Source organism: Benincasa hispida, chromosome 9, assembly GCF_009727055.1.
Source record: "Benincasa hispida cultivar B227 chromosome 9, ASM972705v1, whole genome shotgun sequence".
Classification (NCBI taxonomy): domain Eukaryota; kingdom Viridiplantae; phylum Streptophyta; class Magnoliopsida; order Cucurbitales; family Cucurbitaceae; genus Benincasa; species Benincasa hispida.
Genome location: NC_052357.1, coordinates 74,720,608 through 74,741,866, shown reverse-complemented (window position 1 = coordinate 74,741,866; position 21,259 = coordinate 74,720,608). Strand labels below are relative to the sequence as shown.

The 21,259-nt window shown below is 37.3% G+C and overlaps 1 protein-coding gene across 4 annotated transcripts; it reads right to left on the bottom strand.

Moving 5' to 3' along the window:
* Positions 1-1,130: 1,130 nt before the first annotated feature.
* On the bottom strand, positions 1,131-19,608 carry LOC120086415 (DNA repair protein recA homolog 1, chloroplastic). 4 transcript variants are annotated; one of them, XR_005484222.1, is made up of 14 exons: positions 19,278-19,601; positions 18,805-18,896; positions 18,490-18,565; positions 9,278-9,340; positions 9,005-9,134; positions 8,805-8,890; positions 8,594-8,719; positions 8,170-8,274; positions 7,740-7,796; positions 2,480-2,542; positions 2,315-2,391; positions 2,033-2,105; positions 1,631-1,783; positions 1,131-1,510 (listed from the first exon to the last, which is right to left on the bottom strand). XR_005484222.1 is itself a non-coding variant. In XM_039043053.1 (13 exons), exons 1-13 carry the CDS (start codon positions 19,485-19,487, stop codon positions 1,682-1,684), a joined length of 1,254 nt encoding a protein of 417 aa, XP_038898981.1. In that variant the 5' UTR covers positions 19,488-19,602; the 3' UTR covers positions 1,131-1,681. The 4 variants fall into 4 exon arrangements, 2 of the variants coding, with proteins under 2 accessions (XP_038898981.1, XP_038898980.1); XM_039043053.1 differs by having other exon boundaries at positions 1,131-1,783; positions 8,805-8,884; positions 19,278-19,602; XM_039043052.1 differs by having other exon boundaries at positions 1,131-1,783; positions 19,278-19,600.
* Positions 19,609-21,259: the final 1,651 nt, after the last annotated feature.

Here is a 21,259-nt window from a genome sequence, read left to right as displayed (position 1 = left end):
CAAGTTCTTATTGCTTTTCAGTTGTGGCTCCATCTGAACCAGTTGACTTCATCTAGTGCAAAGCTCACTACGACCACCTTTACCTTCTCTGCATCACTGAGTTCGTGAATCTCAAAATAATGTTCTGCCCTGTATACCCAGGACTTTGAATTTTTCCCATTGAAGATCGACATTTCCAATCTTTTATATTTCCTCTTATTTGTTCCTCCGATACTTATATTCGTCGTAGAATCCGACTCATCCAGCTTGCCCTTCATCTTGAGTCTTGATCCTTCACTTATTCCTGATTCCTCAATCTTCCTCGCGGAACTATTTTCACGCACTTCTTCAGACAACTTTTCCATACTCTTGTAGAGGTCGACGATCAAACTCTTTATCTCTTGTATCTCCTTCTCGCTGGCTTCCAACCGTTTCTCAACCTATTTCTGTGCCATCTGCCTTCTATGGCCACCTTTACCTTCTCCGCATCACTGAGTTCGTGAATCTCAAAATAATGTTTTGCCCTGTATACCCAGGACATCAAATTTTTCCCATTGAAGATCGACATTTCCAATCTTTTATATTTCCTCTTATCTGTTCCTCCGATACTTATATTCGCCGTAGAATCCATCTCATCCAACTTGTCCTTCCTCTTGAGTCTTGATCCTTCACTTATTCCCGATTCCTCAATCTTCCTCGTGGAACTATTTTCACGCACTTCTTTAGACAACTTCTCCATAAAACAAAAGAAATGATGCAATCCCCTACCCCCTAGCCTATTCGAGAGGACTGGAATTCTCTCTTCCCAACCACAAACCATTTCAGATGAAATAAAACATTGGTTACTTGGAACACTGAAGATTCATTTCCAAAAACTTTGTGAACAAGACTAACAATCAGAGATGTTTGAGTAAAAGTTGGAGTGGAATTCTTAACTTCCCTTTCTTGTTTGGCCCGTGCAGTCTCTAAACTCATCAGTGTCCCCATGATTAGTTTTCAAACTTTGGCATAGTTTTTTTTAAAAAAATATTGATATGGTTTTAAAAAAAAAATACAACACAAACTTATAGGTGAAAGTAGTATTTATAAACTTAACTTTAAAGAGTCGAATCTTTATCAAACGAAGCTTAAGAAAACTAAAAACAAATTTGTAATCAAATGGGACCAAACTACTAACCTATCATGTGCAACTAATACAGAAGGTTTTTAACACAAGAAACCATATCTGCATGAATTCCATCATTCTGCTTCCTATGATAAAATGTACCTGGGAGCTGGCCGGATGGCAAACAATCATTATATATGTTATACACCAAGTACAAATGTAAATATGATACCTGATAAGCTGCAGTAAAGATTACACCAGTAGTTTCAGATCAATTTCTCAAGATTTGGTTTCAAAGTATACCAACCTCTTAGCGAGACCGAAGGACTTCAATAATGTTCTCCGATGATCCAAAACGTCGTCTTCAGAGATTGGAAGCAAAGAAGCCAGTTCTTACTGTCTTCATGACATCTAGCTCGCACCTAACTAACAAAGGAGGCGGAATTCTTTGCTTCTAAGAGCTTCCCATGGTGGATGTAGCAGGGAAAATGGATCTACGGGGGCTTAGGCTTATCATCCCACCCCCATCCATAGAAGAAATGTTACCTCTGCTTGGAATCTCTGTTGTTATTGCTTAATCGTGGCATACATTGTTCGTTATTCAAACTCCTCAAGTACCTCTTCTTGATTTGGCAATGGCTTTCTAATAGATTGAAATCCCATTTGAACAGTTCCACTAGTCAGCATGGTCTGCACAGTCTGCCATTCATAGAAAATTCAAAGGCTTTCATGAAAAAGGGTCGATTCGGTCCCTATTATTTATGATTTTGACCATATTAATGAAGAATTTTTACCGGTCAAAAGAATATTATCGGCACACTAGTTGTAACAAAAAAAAATCACATTTGACAAAGTAAACATTGTTGTATTAATGATTCAATTACGAGTAGTGCCAGTCACAGTTGTATTAATGATTTAATTATGAGTATGCCTGTCACAAAAACAAACCTTCTCAATTTCATCTTGGAGAGCAGGATTATCTTTTAAGTATTGCAGAGCTCTGTCTCTTCCCTGTCCCAGCCTTTAGCAAACAAGGAAATAATAATGTTTTAAACAAAAGCATAACAATAAGCTGCGCTTTAGTCAACAGAAGAAAAAGCTCGAAGTTAATGAATGGCTATGAAGATAGGAAAATTGAAACATAAGCAATAAATGATGAAATCTTTCTGTAAAATTTAAATCAAATCCAATGTTTTTCGAAAAAGCGATTAATATAAGCACAAGACTAACCTGTGGTCTCCATAACTGTACCACGAGCCCTTTTTCGCTACAATGTCCATAATTTCAGCACAGTCTAAAATGCAACCCTGTGGGAAGAAAAGAGAAAAATATTAAGTGAGAATGGACAAAATTTTATACCAGCAATTGAACAATGCTTACTCCTAGAATACTGACCAGTTTACCTACTCCCTCTCCAAAGATAATTTCAAATTCAGCTTGCTTGTATGGCCTTGACACCTATAGCAACCCATCTAAGGATAAGATATTTAATGTACTAAGGAAAAATATTGGAAACTCAGAATAGAGCCTTTAAATTACAAGCATGAAAATATTTTAAGAGCTAAACTAAATACCTGCACAATCTGGCATTTAGTTACAGATCACTACTATTTCTCCCATATAACACCATAGTAGTAAGAAGATATATCATAACAAACAATTTTAAGTAATTGATACCAGACACCTAGAAGAAGATCAAATGACGAGGACAATGTTACAAAGTGAGTTTTTTTTTTTTTTTCCAAATACCAATTCATCAAAATGTTGTATTATAACTTGAGAATTATAATAATTAATAAAATATCATGTGCATGCCCTAAAAAATGAATTTCAACAAACTTCTCATGGCAAATCATTTTCGTGGTTAGAGAAAAAGTATCCTATTTGGAAGTCAAATCTGAGACGTTTGAGAGTTCTTCTAATATTGAAAATAGTTATTTTACTAGTCCGTAGGAGTCCTTTGATAATTTCAGTTAGCACGTATTGGGTTACAGGATAAAAATCATTTTATCCTGACATTTATTTATGTGAGCACGTCGTTTCGTTATGGGATTAGTTTTATCCTCTTCATCATAAATGATCCATCGCCCTGAATGACTTCTAACCCAATAGAGAAATCCCAATTCTTTGGGCCTTCCAATACAATCATAGAAAAAATCCACCAACCCTTTTTTTCAAGTTTGTAATCGAGTTTTTTGCCTCAAATATTGAAACTAAAAATTATTCCCTCTTGACAGTGACCTATTTTGTATACGTAGATCCTAAGGGGGCGTCTAGTGGGCAGGTAGCCAGGAAATGTCAAACCTGGGGGTTAGGCTGAGAGGTTCAAGTAGCCTGAGTTTAAGAAAACTGTGTTCGGAGTGCAAGTTTTGGAAATCTGGGTTTAAGAAGCCTGTGTTTGAAGTGTATGCTTAAGTAACTTGGAAATGAAGTACAAATTTATAAATCTTTAATTTGTGAAATATTTTCTTGTATTTAATCACTGGTTAGATTTTAGATTACTTTAAATTTGTCATCTTAATTATTTTAATATAGTTAAGTTTATAACAAACTAAAACAATTTAGAAGAATATTTTTTTTAAAAAAAATTGAAATAGAGATTTTGGCTAGAATTATAATTTTATTTAGTCTATTGTTTTAATAATTTGATATTTTAATTTTACTAGATTTTGAAATAAAATTTCATAGACTTTTGTCACTTTAACTAATTTGAAAATAATCAATTTTTTTGCCATAATTGAAATAAACTAGTATTTTAATATTAATTCAAGTATTGAAAAAAACTATAATTTTTTTTTTATCAAATTACATATGAGAAATAACAAATTATAAATTTTGAGTTTTAATTTTCATTTAGTCGCTAAATTGTTTTAAACATTTTAAACATTTATGTTAGAAAATGATTCTAAGTCTTCGAACTAGTTAAATTGACCAACAAAAAAAAATGTTATTAAAATTAAATTAGGACTTTCTACACAAATAACCTATATAAATATATCTATACAATTGCAATTTAATGGCGTGTTTGGAATAACTTAAAAAAAATATATCTTCCAAAAATTTATTAATGTTTTTCAAGGTTGGTTGGTGGCGATCGTCAGGGGTGTCAGTCATAGGTTGGTCGATAGAGTTGGTGGCCAGAATTTCGCTGGTGTGGGGGGAAGGGAGGTTGCCAAAGGTTGGTCAATGGTGGTCGAAGTTGTCGATGGCGGTCAGAGGTTGGCCGCAACGGTCACCAAGGTGGTGGCCGGAGTTGGTCGATGACGGTTGCCGGAGATGGTAGCCAGAGTTGGCCGATGGTGATCACCAAAGGTGGTGCCCGAAAGTTGGCCAACATACTTCCTAGATTAAATTAGAAAAAAGAAAAGAAAAAGTGGGAGGTAACCCATGGGTTTCAATAGTGTTGACTATTCAAACTCATGGGAAAAGATGTAAGAAGCCAAGGTTTCCCAGATCTTTGCCCCAAACAAGGATTGGGCTTAGGATGTCTAACCCATCCAATCTCAATCCTTGAAACAAACACCCCTAAATGTGGAAGTATGCAGAATTCCTATTGATTAAAAAGAAGTGTATGTAGAAAAAAAAATAAAAACAGAGTTTAGGTTTGAATGCCATAAATAATCTCTTGCAATTTTGCAGTCGTGCTGGGTTGTAGACTTCCCTCTGAATTGAGTGCACGCTGCACAATTATTAGGGATGCATACTCTCTATTTAGTTGGGCTGATCTTTGGGGCCAATGCTGATAATAAGTCCTCTTACAACTATAAACCCATTATCATACAACCCATGAATGGCTCTTCAAAAGCACATGCTCCTTTGTGACCCAAGGTCCATCTCCTGGAATATCAAAGGTCTCCAAGGTAGGGTGAGGAGATTGATAGAATCCAAATATGCTAAAGGATAAAAGATAACCAAACTAAAAGATAAACCAAGTATTTCAAGGCTCTTGGACCCTCCACACTTAAGATCTCTCTCAAGCACTAATTCACTTACAAAAATAATCTACCTCTATCATTTATGACCAAACTTCTCTAGTAAACTCCTTAACTAATTACTAACATACCCTTAATACAGATAAGTACTGATAGTTTATTTATCAACTGAGGTACAAATCAAGGGAAGAATTAATTATAGAGCTTTCCTTTTCTCAGCTCAACTTTCCCTACATATACCCAGCCCACGACCCACGACCCACGCCCCTCTAACCTCCTTGGCACATTTCTAACAAGCTTCTAACAACATTCTTCCCCCCTCTCCTTACATGCTTCCTTCCATACACATGCTTAGTAGAGGTCTATTAAATACCTACTAATATCCTAATTCCTATCCTGCTAGCATTCCTATCAATACCCCTGCCTGCCCCTAAAACACCCCTTATCCTTGGGACCTTGATGGGTGTGGACTACTGAAGATCAATGATAAGTGGTGGTGTTCATCGAGGCCCATGGGAAACAACAACCAGTGCTTCTTTCTACGTGGTGTTTGTAGAGTCATGCCCAATCACGTCAGGTTCTAGGTCTGAAATGTAGATTAATCCAGCACAAAACCCAACTTGGATAATAACCTCCTTTTGTTCTTTTGAAAGTAAATGAGCCTCGACGAATTTCTCTAACATGTGGCCATCAACAAGTTTATTCATTTTTTTTTTAATAGAAAAGAAAAAGTTTATTCAACTCCATCCCGCCAAGCCTACAACCCCATTTCATAGAGAACCTTCATTCTTCACCCAATGCATGTGACAACCAAAATCAAAACTTATATCCAAGCCAAGCGTTCATCTCCACTCAACTTGCATTAATGTCTATTTTCCCAAGTCCTCATCTCTGTCTAGGTCTTCACCTACCACCGGCCTTTAACCTCCATCAGGTACTTCTCTTTTCCTATTTCCATTTTCCTCACGACCATATGCTAGCTTCTCTTCTAGGTTTTCATCTCCGACCTTTGAGAGCCACAATTGTCGACGATCTCTTCATGGAACTGCCTCTATCACCTCGAACAAATTCTCAAACCAAATGTGTTGAAAGATAAAGCATAACCAAACTACAAATGAAACCAAGTGTTTCAAGGTACTTGGACCATCCTTTTCGGAAATCTCTCTCAATCCCTAATTCACTTACTAAAATAATCTCTACCTCCTTCTTTCTCACTCACTGTGTTTAACTTCCTAACAACCTCCGTAACTAATTCCTAACATCTATAAAGCACCGACACTCCTAAGATGGCGAAGTGTCGGTGTCGGACACATATCGGACACCGACACGTGTACAACACGCCAGCTTATTATTTTTTTAGTTTCCAACACGCCCCGACATGATTGGACACGGCTGCGACACGTTCAAGACACGGCACCTGCAAAATTAGAATGAAAAAACAAGAAAACTGCCATTTTTAAGCCCAAAACCTTATAATATCAGCCCAGCCCAAAAATTAGCTTTTAGGGTTATTGTGTTTTTTCTTTTAATTTCTCAAAATCTCAAATCAGATTCCACTTCTGCCCAGCCTTCATTCCATTCCTTCGACCTTCAGCCAACAATCTCCACACCTCTACGCCCAAAAGCACTCCATGCCCAAACGCACTCCACGCACAAAACCTTCATTCCTTCGACCTTCCTTTGACCTTCCACGCCCAAACGCACTCCATGACAGTCAGCCACACCTCCACGGCCAAACCTCCGTTAGTCATTGGACCGTTAGTCATCTTATCTATTGTCATCATTTTCATGAATTGCATGGTTGTTAATGATGTCTTTAAATGGAAAATTTCACAATGTATTTATTGCACGACATATATTCAATTTTTTTAATAAAAAAAACGTGTCCCCGACGTGTCGTGTTCTACTTTTTTGAAAATCGGCATGGCGCCATGTCGGTGTTGTCGTGTCGCGTGTCGGTGTCCGTGCTTCTTAGCCTAACATACTCTTAATACCTATTAATAACCAATCCATGGGTTGTCTTGATATTTTGTCAGTTTTAAAGACCCAAGAGAGGGACTAATTGAAGGGATTTTATTAGAAGTTTGTGGGGTTGGATAACAACAAATTTAAGTTAAGAGTTATTCCAGTATATTTTAGAAAATTTATAATTTAAGCTTATTTCTGTTGAATTTTCCTGCTAGAAAACAAAAACCTCATTAAACCTAAAAGAAAATACAAAAGAAAAACCAACACTCAAAATTCTCAGGACCTTGCAAGAAATTACTCCAAGAAGAATCCAAAAGGTGATGATCCCAATCTCCTCAAAGTTTCTACACCTATCTTAAATTCTATGATTTTTCTATCCCAAAGAATCCATAAAATGATTTTGTTTCCTCTCAACTTTCTATTTGTATGCTCCCAGAGATCCATACAAATCATCACCCCTTCTTCCTCGATAATTTTCTATCTTAAATGATAACCTACAGAGAACAATAAATAATCTTCACTCTCCATCAGGCCCTAGTTGCTAGTATCATCTTCCTGAGCAAGAAAATCTTAGATCAGTATATATATATATATATATATATATAACTGCACCAGTTTCATTGCCTTAAATTTGCAAATGAATATACTAGAACTTACAATTTGTACAACGTGGACAAAAAATCATAGATAAGAAAAAGGCTCACGTACGAATTGACAAGATTGTAACAAAAAAAATATTATCATTACAGTGTTACCTTGCTCTTTTGGACTCTAACACGAACTCGAATCCCAATTTCTTCATCTCCTTTAGCCTTTAAAAAAAAAGGAAGCACACAGAATAAGGCTCACCTCAACTGGATGTTATGACATTAAGGTAAATTGTAATGACTTCCGTACTTAATTCAATTTGTTTCTAAGGGTGTGTTTGGCCCAGGGAGTTTAGAAGTCGGATTGGGAATTCCACTCCTTATTTGGCCCAAGGAGTTTGTCAGTCCCACCACAAAAAAAAACATCAATTTTATATCTTATTAACTCCTTACACTGTGGGCCCAGGAGTTCACAACTCCCTAGACTTCATAGCTCCTTAGAGCTCACTATTCCACTCCTTGCCCAAAAATCCCCTAAAAGAAATGGGAAAAACTATTAATTGGTTTAGGTAAAGAAAAAAAAAGAGAGCAGTCTTACCGACTTTAGCTTCCCAATAGAACGTATTTCAAGTCGAAGTGAGGCAAAGAACTTCAACGCAATTCCTCCACTTGTCACTTCTGGATTTCCATAATACACACCAATCTAATAAATTTCAGAACAACAATACCATTATGCTTTGAAATATTTTACATAAGAGGATAATGATCGAGTACTAGAAACAAGGTTAGAGTAGAATTCTCACACAGGGTGCATATATATGACTATTTTCGTTTATTTAATTATAAGAAACACAACTTTTCATTCATTGTTGTAAAGTTAAAAATATATAGCATCATTAAAAAAATTAAATCCCTGTAGGAGAAAGAAGAATTAAACCATGAACCCCTGACCGTTACCATGCATAAAATCTACCAAACTTCAATTATGGGATAATTAGACCTAATTGAAGAGTGAAAACAACCTTATATCGTATTTGATTCAAAAATATGAGAGTGCAACCAGCTTTTGAGGCATTTCCAGACATTTTACGAAGAGCTTGACTCATGAGGCGTGCTTGCAAACCCATTTGTTGCATACCAATCTCACCCTACGAAGCAAGGAAAGGATACACAATGTAAGATTAGCAACCTCACAAGAAAGCTTTAAAAACAAAAGAAGGTAAGAAAAATTACTTCGATTTCTGCTCTTGGTGTAAGAGCAGAGACAGAATCGACACAAATGAGATCTACGGCACCAGATCTACACATGCGATCTGCAACTGATATAAGAATATTTATCCATCAACACGCAAACATCACAAGCATCCCAATAGCCAAAACCCTTAACACTATTTCATTCATGCAAACTCCGACGTCAAATTAGCATATATTACTCTCAAGTGCCATCTCTCCATGATCAGGTTGGCATACAATTAAATTTTCTACATCCACTCCTACGGCTTTAGAATATGCTGGATCAAAGGCATGCTCTGCATCTACAAGCATCGCATTTCCTCCTAGTTTCTGCATGTCACAACTGAATAGGTATTATTTCTCATAACAGACAAAACCAATATATTTCCTAGTGCCTCTCCCAGGCCTCTCGGAAAATAAAAATAAGATGATGGTGAGAAGTAACATAACAATATATGTACATATGCATGTACCTGTACTTCTGCAATTGCATGCAATGCTAAGGTGGTCTTTCCACTACTTTCTGGTCCAAATATCTAGAAAAAGAATGATGATAAGAAAGAAAATAAACAAATGGAAGTTTTCTAAAAATACAAAATGGACATTTGGGACAAGGACTATCCTAAAACTATTAACCACCTCTTGCTACCGTAAATACTATTTTGTAGTTCCCAATTAACTACAGTCAAAACTATTTCAAGACCCCAATTTGTTATAATATTTACTATTTGCTACCGTATTTACTATTTTACATTCACCATTTTTAAATTCTTTGCTAGAGTATTTATTATTTCATTCGTAAACTAAAATAGTTTACACCCTCAAACACATATTACTATAACCCAAACTAAAATAATCTACACCCCAAACACAAACTAATATAACCCAACTATAATAACCAACTACTTGCCCCAAACGCCTCCAATTATGTTTTCGGTCTTTCTAAACAAGCTTTATTTTCTTTGGGGACCATCAAGTCCATTTTTCAAAAGTGTCCTACAAACTCACAGTTTGGTAGTTTGCAATAATGATAGAGGCTCACCATGATTTTGGTATGTACTTGTGCAGTGAGCTAGAGAATACTCTCACTACAAGCAAATTGACAATTTCCATCTATCAACTAAAATACTACACGAAAATCAAAGTAATTGATCATAAAATAACAAATTGGTTCAAAGAATGCTCTCTCCTCTCTCCTCTTTCCTCTCCCTACACCCTTCCTAGCGCTGCTCTCCTCTTCTCTCCGATCAGGCTCCGATTAGACTCAGTTCCCCTCCTCTTCTTTCTTCTCTTGTCCCTTTCCACACCCGGTCCTCATGGCCAAGAAAAGCTTCCTCCCAGCCCCCCCCCCATCCAAGAGCAGTTCAGCTCTGGAAGTCATAAGTTGTAGGATTAACGACATCCATTTCTGTGCTCACCTCCAAGAAGGATCTTTCATCATAGAAGACGTGGAAGCCATGAAGCACCTTTTTTTGGCAGAATCACAGCTCCTTTGGTTCGTGGAAAATATCTCAGCCCTTATGAAGCTCCCAACCTCCAACTTTGTTGTCAAAAATGATCAAGATGCCTTCGGTGTTACAAAGCTCTCAAAGATTCGTGTCTATTCAAAGTGGTTTTTAAGATGTGTTGTTTGGCTTACGTCCGGAGGACGATTTTTCATTCATGTTCCATCAGGAATCCTTAATTCAGGTTGGCATTCTTTTGTTAATATGTTAGGTGGCGCCCTGACACTAAGAGAAGATACTCAAGCGCTGAAAAATCATTTGAAGTTCTTAGACACCTTTGCGGACATAGTAAGGGGAAGAAAGCCCTCGGTTAATCCAACTTCTCCATCAAAACAGAGCCCCCTTCCTCCTCAGGATATTAAAAAATAGAGCAAGTCAGAGTTTTGGGTCCAAAAAAACCAAGACGTCCTCAAGGAAGACTACAACAAATTATGGGTAGTCACTAGGTTATTTGAATTCAATAACTGGCCGGAAGTCTCGAAGGAAGTAAAGTTATGGTCTAATTCTAAAGTTATCATCAATCCTCTCTCAGCAGAATCCGCTTTAATAAAGTTGGAAAAGGGGAACCTGGAAGACTTGATAGAACAACCTGGAGTGTGGCAAAGGATAGGACATCTTCATCTGAAAGTTGAAAGGTGGAATACTTCATATTACACAGCCGACCAAGGTCAATTAAAGGTTATGGAGGTTGGATTTCCATTAAAAACCTACCACTAGATTTTTGGTGCAAGCCGTTCACCAGAAAAGGAGGTTCAAGGGGCTTATTTACCAGAAAAGGTGGTTCAGGGGGCTTTTCTGATAGAAGAAAAAGTGATCAGTCCGCCGATAGTAAAAGCTGTTAAAGATCAATCAGAAACCACTTGTCCTGAAGATCCTAACTGGTTTGGTGTGAACAAAAAAAGAGAGAGTGTCGAGAAGTCTTTAAGAAGAGAGAAGGAAGTGCCTTTAATGAGGAGAGAGCCAATTGAAACTCAAAATCCCTCCAAGGGAAGTCCAACTGGCGCTCCTTCGGGTACTCCACCAGCCGCAACTTTAATTACTTCTAAAAACATGACAAATGAAAGCCCGGCAAACATCAATTATTTGAAGGAATACCATCAATCTAAAAAAACTGATAGTGGCGTTTTATTATCCATGGATAGCCAGGAAGTCCATTCGAACGCAGGAGTCCCCTCGTCTTTCGATATTTTAGGCCCTACCGTGAACGACTCACCACCATTCAGTAAGGAAGTTCTTGATCTCTAATAGTTGGGATGATACCTTTGCAAACACCAGAGTAGTAAGAATGGCACGGTTATGTTCAGATCACTTCCCAATACTTCTTGAAGTAGGATCATTTGAATGGGGACCATCCCCTTTCAGATTTTGTAACAGTTGGTTATCTATCATAGAGAGCTGTAGAATAATTAAAGACACATTTTTTTTGAAATGGAAACAATTCATTAATTAAGAGAATATCGCGCAAAAGCCCAAAGTACAAGAGGATTATACAATGAGCTAAATAACAACTGAAAGCCAAAACGGATCAGCTAGCGCACCCGGGCATCTCAACTAGGTTGACACCCCCTTAGCGCCCTCATCATATCCAATAATTATCTAAGACTAGCTTAAAGCAGAAGCATAGCTTCTTTACATTCCCAAAAGGACAAACAATGGGGTTAATAATTAAATAAACATTCTGAAAAAGCTAAGAAAACCACTGGATGCTGAAGAGACTAAATCCCGTCGCTTGGGAAGGAGGCAAACACCCTCCAATTAAGATTAAACTCTGATAAACTGTAGGCATTGAAGTGCTTGGAGAGGATACACCAAGAAGAAGCTAGCCGACGGGCTGATTCGAACCGATCTTGACATTCAAGCACCTTATCATGGAACATCCTCTGATTTCTTTCAAACCAAAGGTCAGCCAGCAGTGCCTTTACTGCATTCAACCATAGAATATTGTTGGGTTTGTGAAGGTTTACGCCAACTAACAGCTGCTGCAAGTTGCCCTTAAAGTCATTACACATAACCCATGAAATGTTGAAGAAGGACAGCAACTTATTCCAACACCAAGCTGAATAGGAACAATAAAAGAAAAGGTGGAGGGAGTCTTCTGACCAATTTAGACACAAAGGGAAAATTGAAGGAGAGATATTGTTGGTTGCCATCTTACTTTGCAACACTGAGGCTACGTTCAATTGCCCACTAAGCATTATCCAGACAAGAATATTAATTCTTCTTGGGCTGCAAGTCTTCCATAGGGCCGAGAATAGAGATTTATCCATTGGGGAGGAGTGGGAGAGGTATGTTCTGAGTGAGTTGACCGTAAAGAGACCCGAGGCTGAGATAGACCATACCTTGCTATCAACAAATTTTGAAGTTGCCATTTCCCAATCGTATCTCCAAAAGATTGGCTTGGTCTATGAAGTTGTTAAACTTCCTCATTCCTTTAGTGCTTCTGCCCAATGGATATCTTTCATGTGCCCATCTTGTGATATTAAAATCTCCCCCAATGCACCATGCTTCTACACAATAAAATGGAGATAAAAGCTCTAGCCACATGAATTTTCTCTCTTTGTAATCATTTGGTCCATAGACATTAGTGATCCAGCAAGTCTTATTGCAAGCAGTGATGCATTTTACTGATAACGAATACCCCCCTTTAAAGTTTCAACCATCGAGATCAAATTCATATCCCATAGAGTCAAAAATTCACCTTTTGTTAACATCTTTCAGGCCTCTAGTATTCCACGGCACAATTCTCGTGATTCAGACTTAAAACAAGGATTGTAGCCTCAACTTTTAAACATTAATCGAGGATGAGATGGCAGTCTTTGACAATTGAGGTTAAATGAGCTGGAAGATCACAAGGAATAGCTGGAAAAATTGAACCAACAGCCTCTAAAATAGTGTCATTTTTTGTCTGAAACAGGGGCTTCAAATCTTGAACTATAGGGTCCTCTTTAGTTTTTTCTTCTGAAAAACCAACTGATTTTGCCCAAACCTCTTCTTCACTACTCACACTGAAAGGAAAATCAATGAGGACCTCCCCTTTATCTGCTGGGAACTCCCCCGATGGGTTGTGGAACCTCTCAAGAATGTAAGCTCTGTATTAGGTAATGAAAAAACATAGTGTTCAAAAAGAGTAGGGAGAGGAAAAAGGGAGCCTGACCTGGAACATTGAGGTTGTCCTTGAATTTGGGTGCATTGGGCTTCTAATAAATCCGGGTTGTGAATTGCCACTGACTTGACTTTAACGCTTGGTTTCTTGGATGAGTCCTTGGCTAACTTTCTTCTGATGAAATGATTAAGGAATGATTTAAAAAGGCAGGGGGGATGCTTGAATTTTTGCTGACGTTTAGCCCCTGCTTTGCTTGCTTTTGGCGCTTGTTTACTGCAGGGAGAGAGGAGGAGTGCCGAGGAGGGGGCATGGACTTTTGGGGCTGGCTCGGGGGCCGGCTAAAGCAGGGGAGCCGGATTTTTAGTGAAAATAGGGGAAGGAGACTTACCCGGACTGGAACAGGGGAGCAGAGCAACAGCCTTGGAAGATGAAAGGTCAAATTTGCTGCTTGAGAAAATTACTGTTGATTGCTTCGAAAAACAATTAACTTTAATTCCTATTGCCTTTTCATTTTTTTGAATAGGTGACTGTTCAGATTCCTTGGCCAAAGGGCTGGATACCCCATTAAAGGCTCCCTTCTCTCTCTTCTTAAAAGTTCTAGGCACCTTTTCAACTTTGTCATTAAAGTGTAGTGACTCTTCGACTTCTTGCACACTAAATTTTTCACTTGCAGGGGGCTAGACATCTTCCTCGGCAATAAAGGAGGCAGGGGTGGTTGGACTTTTTGTAATTAAACTCCTTGCAAGGAGGGAATGAGACTCTTCGACTTCCTCTGTGTAAATTTCATCTCTTCCAAGGTTTCTTGAACCGGATTCGGGTTCCTTGAAAAGGTGGGTTCAGAATGTGAAGAGACAAGGAAATTCCACTCCGAAATATCCAATTTAAAATTAACTCCTTCATCTACATCATTTAACCTAACAAGGTCAATAGGATTAGAGAAGTCCTTAAATAATAAATTCCCTACTGCTATAGAAGGAACTTCTACACATTCGACATCTCCAAAGTATAGAAAAAAATTCCCACGACTTGCATCCTTTATTTCGATTGTGGATGGCATAAATCCACATAGGTTTCTTCTAACTTGAATTTTGGCTTCCAAACAATTAGTTAGGTTAAGAGTTTCTGAGGCAATTGATTCCAAACCCCCAAAATAAGCACCTATGGCTTCAAAGGTCTTTCTTCCCCAAAAATTCAGTGGAAGATTCTTGATTGAAATCCAACCACCAAAACCTTTCATCACAGAGGCTCTTCCATGCATTTTAGGATTCCACTTTTCGAACAGCAAGTGAAAAGGACCAAACGACTGCCATTTGCCCGGATTTGATATCAAAGTGGCCAAATCACCATTGTTGACTTTGATTAAAGCTTTATCTGCAAATAGAGGATTGATAGTGACACTGGTTTTAAAGGCCTCACTCAATACCTTCGAGATGTCCTTCCAATCATTGAAGACTAAAAGCCTTGAGATGAGCCATAAACTACTAAAATCTTCTTTGAGAACTTCATGATCTTTTTGAATCCAATAAGAACCCTTTTCTTGATTTAATTGACCTTGACTATAGGATTTTTGACCTGCAACATTCTCAAACTTTGTAGGCTTTAGATATGGTTGAGAGAACCTACCTTTCACCACATCTGAGAAACTCTTCACTTGAAGGGCTTGCTGAGCTGAATTATCTTTGAAGATATAGATGTTGGCATCAATCATTTCCTTGAACTTTTGCCAGTCTGAACATCCAACCCCATAAGGAACATGAATATTCTTTCTTCCCCCTGTGGTAGGCCACACTGCACATTCTACAAACCAATTGTCTTTGACTCTGAATTTGGCTACATTGAACTTAGGAGTTCAGCAAGGTTGGGCCGGTTTTGTAATCTCCACCAAGTTAAGGAAAGTCAAATCTGCTCTTAAAACTTGGCATTCAGATTTTGAAACAGCAAGGAAATCAAGAGAGGAAGTGTTACTTAAAGAAATAGATAAGCTTGACCAGCAAGCAGAAGCCCATGGTTTACCGGAATCAGAAAGGAGAATGAGAATCTCTTTGGTAGCTGAGTTATTTTCCCTCTACAGAATTGATGAAAGGAACCTAAGGCAAAAGAGCAAGCTCAATTGGCTAAGCTTAGGGGATGAAAACACTAAATTCTTCCATAGATTCTTGGATGCAAAGAAAATAAGGAACCTAATCTCCGAACTCCTAAATGACCAAGATGTAGCAACTCACTCCTTTAAGGAAATTGAATACCTAATTTTAGACTTCTACTCCACATTGTACACCAAGTCTCCCGGCCAAAGAACCATACCTATCAACTTTCAATGGTCCAAAGTCTCTAGTTCAAAAAATTCAAAGCTGACAGCCAGATTTTCCATAGCTGAAATCAGATCTGCCTTAAACTCGTTGGGCAAAAACAAGGCCCCTGGTCCGGATGGTTTTACAGCTGAATTCCTCCTCAAATTCTGGGATTCTTTCAATGATAAATTCCTAGAACTCTTTGAAGATTTTTATGACAATGGGAAGCTGAATTCATGTATAAAGGAAAACTTCATCAGCCTAATTCAAAAGAAAAAGGATGTTGTCCGGGTATGTGACTTCAGACCGATAAGTTTAACTACTTTGACTTATAAAGTAGTAGCTAAAGTACTAGCGGAGAGGCCTAAAAAGGTAATGCCAAGTATAATAGATGCTTCACAAAGTGCTTTCATTGAAGGAAGGCAAATATTAGATCCAATCCTCATAGCCAATGAAGTGGTTGAAGATTATCGTTCCAAGAAGAAAAAAGGGTGGATCTTAAAACTTGACCTAGAAAAGGCCTTCGATCGTGTTGATTGGGAGTTTCTCGAAAAGATCCTTGTTGAAAAGAATTTTGAGATGGATAATGTGGATGATGGGTTGTGTATCTAACACAAAATTCTCAATTTTTATAAATGGTAGACCACGTGGTAGAATCCATGCTACAAGAGGGATAAGGCAAGGTGATCCTCTTTCACCCTTCCTTTTTCTTTTAGTCAGTGAAGTTCTATGTGCATTACAGTCCCGGCTTCATGAGAAAGGCAAGTTTGAAGGCTTTATAGTGGGCAAAGATAGAATTCACGTCCCCTTATTGCAATTTGCTGATGATATGCTAATTTTCTGCCAAGATGACAAGGAAAAGCTTGAAAACCTAAAGAAAACAATTGAGTGGTGCTCAGGGCTGAAGATTAATTGGGAAAAAAATCAGCTATAAGCGGTATCAATATTGATCATAACAAGCTACAATCAGAAGCTGTTAATCTGAATTGCAAGGCTGTCAATCTCCCATTTACGTACCCCGGCCTTCCATTAGGTGGCTACCCCAAACAATTGGCTTTTTGGCAACCAGTGATTGACAAAATTCAAAGTAAATTGGATAAATGGAAGAGATACAATCTCTCTAGAGGAGGACGCTCCACCCTTTGTAATTCGGTCCTTTCTCATATCCTTATATACTATATGTCACTTTTCTTGATGCCAGAAAAGGTGGTTCGAAATATAGAAAGACTTATGGAAAACTTTTTTTGGGAAGGGCATTCTGGAAGTAAATTAAATCATTTAGTAAAATGGGCCTTGTCTCTCGTTCTCAAGAAGATGGTGAGCTCGACATTGGTGGTTTGAAACTCAAAAATCAAAGCCTACTGGAAAAATGGGGGTGGAGGTTCATCAATGAGGAGAATTCCATTTGGAGGAAAGTAATAAGCATCTATGGAAGAAGTAAGTTTGGTTGAAACACTAATGGCAAAACTACCAGCAGCCTTAAAAGTCCAGGGATCAACATCTCAAGAACTTGGCTAAAAGTAGAATCTTTGGCAGCCTTTAAAGTAAGTACGGTAAAAGGGTAGCTTTTTGGCTTGACCCTTGGCTGGAAATTGTTCCTCTAAAAGACTCCTTTCTTAGTCTTTACATCATCTCTACCAAGCCCGATGGTACAATACATGATTTTTGGGACGAGGCACTAGAATCTTGGTCTTTTCATTTTAGAAGACTGCTAAAGGAAGAAGAATCAGAAAACTTCCAGCTCCTTACTGAAAAGCTTACCCACTCTAAACTCAATTTGCTTCCCGACAAAAGAAGGTAGATCTTAGAACCAGATTTTTTTTCAGTTAAATCCCTTGTAATGCATCTATCCTTCTCCTCCCCAATTGGAACACAATTAGAATCAGCATTGTGGAAATCCAAGAGCCCTAGAAGGATAAATATTCTAATTTGGATTATGCTGAATGGTTTGCTTATCAGTGAAGATATTCTACAAAGGAAGCTGCCTAATCATCATATTTCTTCACAGGTCTGCTCTCTTTGTTTGGAAAATTCATAATCTCTTTCTCATTTGTTCTTCTAGTGTTTTTGCAGAAAATTATTGGCTACGTTTACTTAATTGCTTCAATGCCAGCTGGGTTTTTGATGATGGTTTTAAGGCAAACATGTTCCAACTTCTTATTGGTCCCAAATTGAAGAAGACGCCAAGGTTACTTTGGGTCAATGCAGTCAAAGCTTTGTTATCAGAATTATGGTTTGAAAGGAATCAAAGAGTGTTTCATGACAAAGCATCTCTTTGCTCCATCAAATTTGATACCACTCATATCAATGCCTCTTCATGGTGCTCTCTCTCCAAAGATTTTAAAGATTTCTCCATTCAAGACATCAGTCTCAATTGGAACGCCTTCATTTTTCTGCCTTCTTGATCTTGTAGCTCCTTAGTTTTTGGCCACGGCTTAATTTTCAGATTTTCATTTTGGTCTTAGCCTTTGTATCAGGCACGGATTATTCAGCTTTGTAGTTAGTTTTGTATTCAGTTTTAGAATTTTTGCTCTACTTTTTCGGATATGATGAGAGTGCTACAGAGTTGTCAACCTAGTTGAGATGTCCCGGTGCATTTGTTGATCCTCTATTTTGTTTTCTGTGTTTGTTTCCTTTCATTCACTTGTAACATCTTTCATTATCTTAATGAAGTGGTCTGTTTCTTGTTCAAAAAACTAAAATACTACACGACTTCGGTAAACTCATCTACACGACTTGACAAAATTTCTTTACTTTAATACTTAACCTCCCAGAACAAGTAAACATACCTCCACAATTCTGCCTTTTGGAAGGCCACCACCTAAGGCACAATCTAAAGTCAAACAGCCACTTGGGAAAGTTTCCCTGTACGAACAAAAGACAGCGGACATTTAAACCTGACAAGATCGAACTTGCATTCTGATGCTTTATGAAATGCAAAAGTTCACAACGTAATTTGATTAGAAAATTATCCAACCAGCAACTAACATAGTAAATCTATAAAACTTAAAAAATCATTGAAACCCTGTGAGACAAGGAGAAAATTTTCAAAATTTTACAGCATTCACGGAAAAAGAAAATAAGAAGAAACAAAAAGGGCATACACTAATGCTCCACCAGCACTTCCAAGTCGTGTAACACTTCCTTTCCCAAATGAGCTATTTATGTCATTCATTGCTGCCTCCAATGCTTTTTTCTGGGATGACACGAAAGTTGCAATATCTGAGAAACTAATAACTGCTAATGAAGCAATATTATCGCAGCAAACAATCCTCGTCGTCAAATATTAGATTTGCGAATGATTTTGTTTCTCCCTCTACGCCCTACTGTGTTGTAGTCACATTGCCTACCTTTCTGTTTTTCGTCATTTAACAATTGAAAAACCCTAAACAAAGTTTTTTAGGGTTCCAACTCCATACACACATTTGATTAGAAAAACTTGATCCAGCCAATGAAAACAACCTACGAAAGCTGAATTTAAAAAAAGCACTACAGACATTTCCGGCCTAAAATTTAAAAAGCAAGGTAATACAAGCAGCGGAAAGAAAATATGGAGAAGAAAGAACCGAATGAGTACCCTGTCGACGGAACGAGGGTCGAAGTCGCCGGAAAGAGCGCCATTAACGTTGACTTCGAACTCGCAGCGTAGCTCTCTGACTCGCTTGCCAGCATTGGAGAGTGAAGAAGGCAACCATTGGCGGCGGCGGCGGGAAGATGTTGCGCACGGCGGAAACAAAGTCCGGGAAGGAAGAGTCTTGCAAACCAGTGAATTCGAAACGAAATCCATGCCGGGCGAGCAGAGCGAAACCGAAAATAGTGAGTGAAGAATTGCGAGCGAGACTCCCAGGGTTTATATTGGTTTTTTTGGTTAAACCATACCCAATGTCAAGTTTTAGTCTACTTTCGTTGTCCAAGGGGTGTGCAGCGGCTGGTTGGATGCCGGTTTGGTTGATTTAATAAATATTCAAACCAACATCGATCGTCAAGAGAGTAAATCGATCATCGATCGGTCAATTTTGATCGTTTTATTCTTTAGAACTTTTTGAATAATATCGGTTTGAATTTTTTTTTAAAACCAATACCGATCGAGCCCTCCTCTTCTCCCCTATCGACCACCTTTGATTTTGATCGGTCGGCTCAATTTTTCAATCTATCATACTCACCCTTACTAATTTTAGTTCACCTACATTCAATAAATTGAAAATTTATGTTTTAATAGTATTTTTGCCTATATTTTAAGTCATTGAAAGTAAACATATTAAAATTGGACAATTTATTGATTGAGACTACATAAATTAAAATTGGACAAGTTAGAAAGAAAAAAAAAACATGAATTAAAATTGAACAAACTTACAAATATAAATACAAAAGTAGTATTGACCTTTTTTTTTTTTTTGTAAAACTAAAATAGTTGTTGGGTTTGACACGCATAATATCATAACATTTGAATAAAAATATTTCATGTGTGGTGCAAACAGAAAACAATCCTATAAGATCGTGTTCGATAACCATTTGGCTTTTAGGAGTAGTTAACAAATAAATAAATTTGGAGGTAGAAATAGTGTCTATAAGTTTATTTTTCAAAACAAAAATAAGATTTAAAAAATAAATAATAAAATGATTATCAAACTGGACCTAAATTTCTGAATTTTAAGCTTAACTATAATGTTATATTTCGTTTTTTAATTAAGTTTAATTTCTATTTGATTTATAGGTTTCACGAACTTGTATGTTGATTTTAAATTTATTTGTGTTAAACTACATATTTATTTCCGAGACGTCAACATTTCCACCTACTTCGTCCTAAAATTTCAAAAAGTGTTCAATAAGTATCAAGACTTTCAATTTTGTGTCTAAATGAAACTGTGAACTTTTAATTTCGTATCTAAGTGGTTTGCGTATTTTTAAAAAATATCGGCCTAATTGGTTGTATTTATAATTAAACTTTTAGAAACTAAATATAGACACGCATCTCAAAGTTCAAGAATTATATTTGTAACTTAACTTAATATTTTGTACTTAAAAAAATGTAGCTTATTCTTTATCGACAGAATATATCTAGGCTATGTTTATTCCAGATTAAACATAAGTCACCAATGGTAATCTAAAATGTGGGCTCGTTAGACTACGTTTTTTTGTTATTTACATGTGTTTCGTAATCACAATGAACCGTAGGTCCTGCCTCCAAATTTGTAATATACATGCAATTTGATCGAGGAACAAAAGGTGCTCAATCGAATTGTGTTTGAAAATTAAGTGAGACCCATTACCTTTACTGTTATTATTATCATTACAATTACAGTGAATCTGTTACATTTACTGTTATTTTTACCACTACTGTTACCATTGAAGTCAAACGATACCAACAAATGTGACATATTTATAATTTTAAGTAAATATGATAAATAAATAATAATAAAAAAAAAAACAATCCAATTAATTTGCAATGGAATCATAATTCGACTACACCAATTATTATTATAGATTGATAAACATGGCTTTGAATCATGAGTCCATGGGTGAATGCACGAACATTGTCTCACTTGCCTCCATTAAAAT

What these genes read in the sequence shown, in the direction of transcription:
- LOC120086415 (XM_039043052.1), bottom strand. Translation starts at nt 19,487, where the DNA reads ATGGATTTCGTTTCGAATTCACTGGTTTGCAAGACTCTTCCTTCCCGG. An exon ending in AGTGCTGGTGGAGCATTAGT is followed by an intron (nt 18,566 to 18,804) that starts GTATGCCCTTTT and finishes TTGTTCGTACAG; the next exon opens with GGAAACTTTCCCAAGTGGCT. An exon ending in CAAAAGGCAGAATTGTGGAG is followed by an intron (nt 9,341 to 18,489) that starts GTATGTTTACTT and finishes TTCTTTTTCTAG; the next exon opens with ATATTTGGACCAGAAAGTAG.